The sequence below is a fragment of the Myotis davidii genome, unplaced genomic scaffold (assembly GCF_000327345.1).
Source record: "Myotis davidii unplaced genomic scaffold, ASM32734v1 scaffold478, whole genome shotgun sequence".
NCBI classification, from domain to species: Eukaryota; Metazoa; Chordata; class Mammalia; order Chiroptera; family Vespertilionidae; genus Myotis; species Myotis davidii.
In genome coordinates, this window is record NW_006289570.1 from 4,813,540 (window position 1) to 4,815,668 (window position 2,129).

The 2,129-nt window shown below is 57.7% G+C and overlaps 1 protein-coding gene across 1 annotated transcript in view; it reads left to right on the forward strand.

Annotated features, from left to right (window-relative positions):
• The first annotated feature begins 1,454 nt into the window (after positions 1-1,454).
• INPP5J (inositol polyphosphate-5-phosphatase J) overlaps positions 1,455-2,129 on the forward strand; it is a 30,095-nt gene continuing 29,420 nt past the window's right edge. Inside the window, exon 1 of the mRNA XM_015562839.1 lies at positions 1,455-2,117. Coding sequence (XP_015418325.1) covers positions 1,896-2,117 — 222 coding nt within the window. The 5' untranslated portion in view covers positions 1,455-1,895. The remainder of the gene's footprint in view (positions 2,118-2,129) is intronic.

Below are 2,129 nucleotides of genomic sequence, written 5' to 3' on the forward strand. Positions count from 1 at the left end.
CAGGAGTCAGAGGGCTGGACGAGGTAAGTTTACATTTTCCTTCCCTCTCTGGTGGTCCGCACACCACTCCCATGTCTACTCTCACCTCCTTCCTCACCCGCACCCCCACCCCCACCTCCGACGCCATCACCACCTCTTCTCCCATCCACATAACATCCCACTACCTCTTCTGCCCACCTCTCCTCCACTTTTACCATCGCCCTCCTCACTATTACCCCCACCCCTCCATTCTACTACCTCCACTACCACCATTTGAGCCTCTTTATCACCTCCTCTATTGCCATCACCATGCGCTCCACTGCCTCCTCCATCACTGTCCGCCCTGCACTTGCATCATCATCATTACGTCCATCATCATCTCCACCACTACAGTCACCTACCCCACTACCACTATCATCGCCTCCACCGTCACCATCTAAACACCCTTCTGCCCCAGGGCCCTGAGGGGACCTGGGTCTCCCCCTCTGCGAATTCCAGCCTCGCAGAGTCGCTGGCCCAGAAACACAGACTAGACCCAGAGGCAGCCAAGCAGAGGTGAAAAGTCCATCCAGGGGCAGAAAGGCATCTGTCCACACGACTTTCGGGTAGGGAACCACACGGGCCTGTGAGAATGCAGAAGCACAAAGCTGAACATTTTCCTCCTAAACTGAGCAGGATCCCGCTAAGGAAACCAGCCATTCCGGGGGAACTGGGATTGCAGGCACTGCTTAGCAGATACGGATGGGAATAGGGAGGAGGAAGATGGCGAGGAACCATAGACATCCCCGAACGTGGTCACTCATTCCCTCTTCTCTTTCTTTTTTCTTTTTTTAAAATATTTTTTATTGATTTTTTTACAGAGAGGAAGGGAGAGGGATAGAGAGTTAGAAACATCGATGAGAGAGAAACATCGATCAGCTGCCTCCTGCACACTCCCCACTGGGGATGTGCCCGCAACCAAGGCACATGCCCCTGACTGAAATCGAACCTGGGACCTTTCAGTCCGCAGGCTGATGCTCCATCCACTGAGCCAAACCGGTTAGGGCTCTTCTCTTTCTTTCATGTGTTCATTCATTCATTCAACAAACATTTCCCTGGGCCTGTTGAACATCAAGTCCTGTGCTAGGTTCTGGCCACAGGAGCTCCCAGGGCCCTCCTGGCAGTCCATTCCCCCACTGCTGGCTCTTCTATGCCCCAATTCCCTTCCTCCGGTACTTCAATTGGCTCGTACTGGTCCTGGGTCACTGAGGCCACTCCCTTTCCTCATTGAAACGCAGGAGACCTCCTCAGCTGACTAGGTGACCTTGAACGTGTCTCCCTCCCAAACCACACCCACCGAGCACAGGAGAAAGGAAAGCTGAGAGGTCCGGGGCTGGGATGGGCCTGGCTGTGGGTGGGGACGTCCCAGGGCAGGCGGGCGGAAGTGTCAGCAGAAGAGGAGGGGCCCTGCTGAGGCTGAGGTGGGAAAGGACTCCAGTAGCCAGAGCCTGGGTGTCTGGCCTCTGGGATGAGAAGGATAGAGCCAGGCAGGGGGCGGGCACCGAGGCCTGAAAATGGAGCAAGGGTGGGGGCCGAGGCAAGTCCTGAGCTGGCAGGACACCAGGAAGGTCACAGGATCAGGGTAGGGACTCAGGTGTCCCTGAGGCCCTGAAGGGGGTACTGACTTCCAGTGACTTGTCTCCCCTTTACCCTCAGGTGTGTCAATGCCCCTCCCTTGAGCAAGGGCCAGCCAGGCCTGCTGGTGGGGGGTGGGAGGGGACAGACAGACAGACAGCTTACTCCATGCTGCCAGGTGGGACCCAGGCCAAGCCAATGGGCACACTTCCCCACACCCCCAGGACCATTCCAACTTCAGCAGTCGGCTGGAAGGGTTCCCGGGGGGTAGGCCACCTGGCCCTGACCACCTCTAGGTTGGGATGCCTGTGCCTTTAAATTCTCAGCAGGTTGAAGCGGCTGATGACATCACTGGTTCCCGGGAGCAGAGGAGCTGGAGCCGGAGCCTGTGGGAGCCCGGGCTGCCAGGGGCTGCAGACATGGAGGGCCACAGCAGCAGTGGCAGCAGGAGGCCAGGGACCCTGGCTGGCCTGGGCCCCTTGCCCATGCCCCACGGGAGCTTCCAAACTGGAGCACCCTCCAAGGTAAGACCCTTA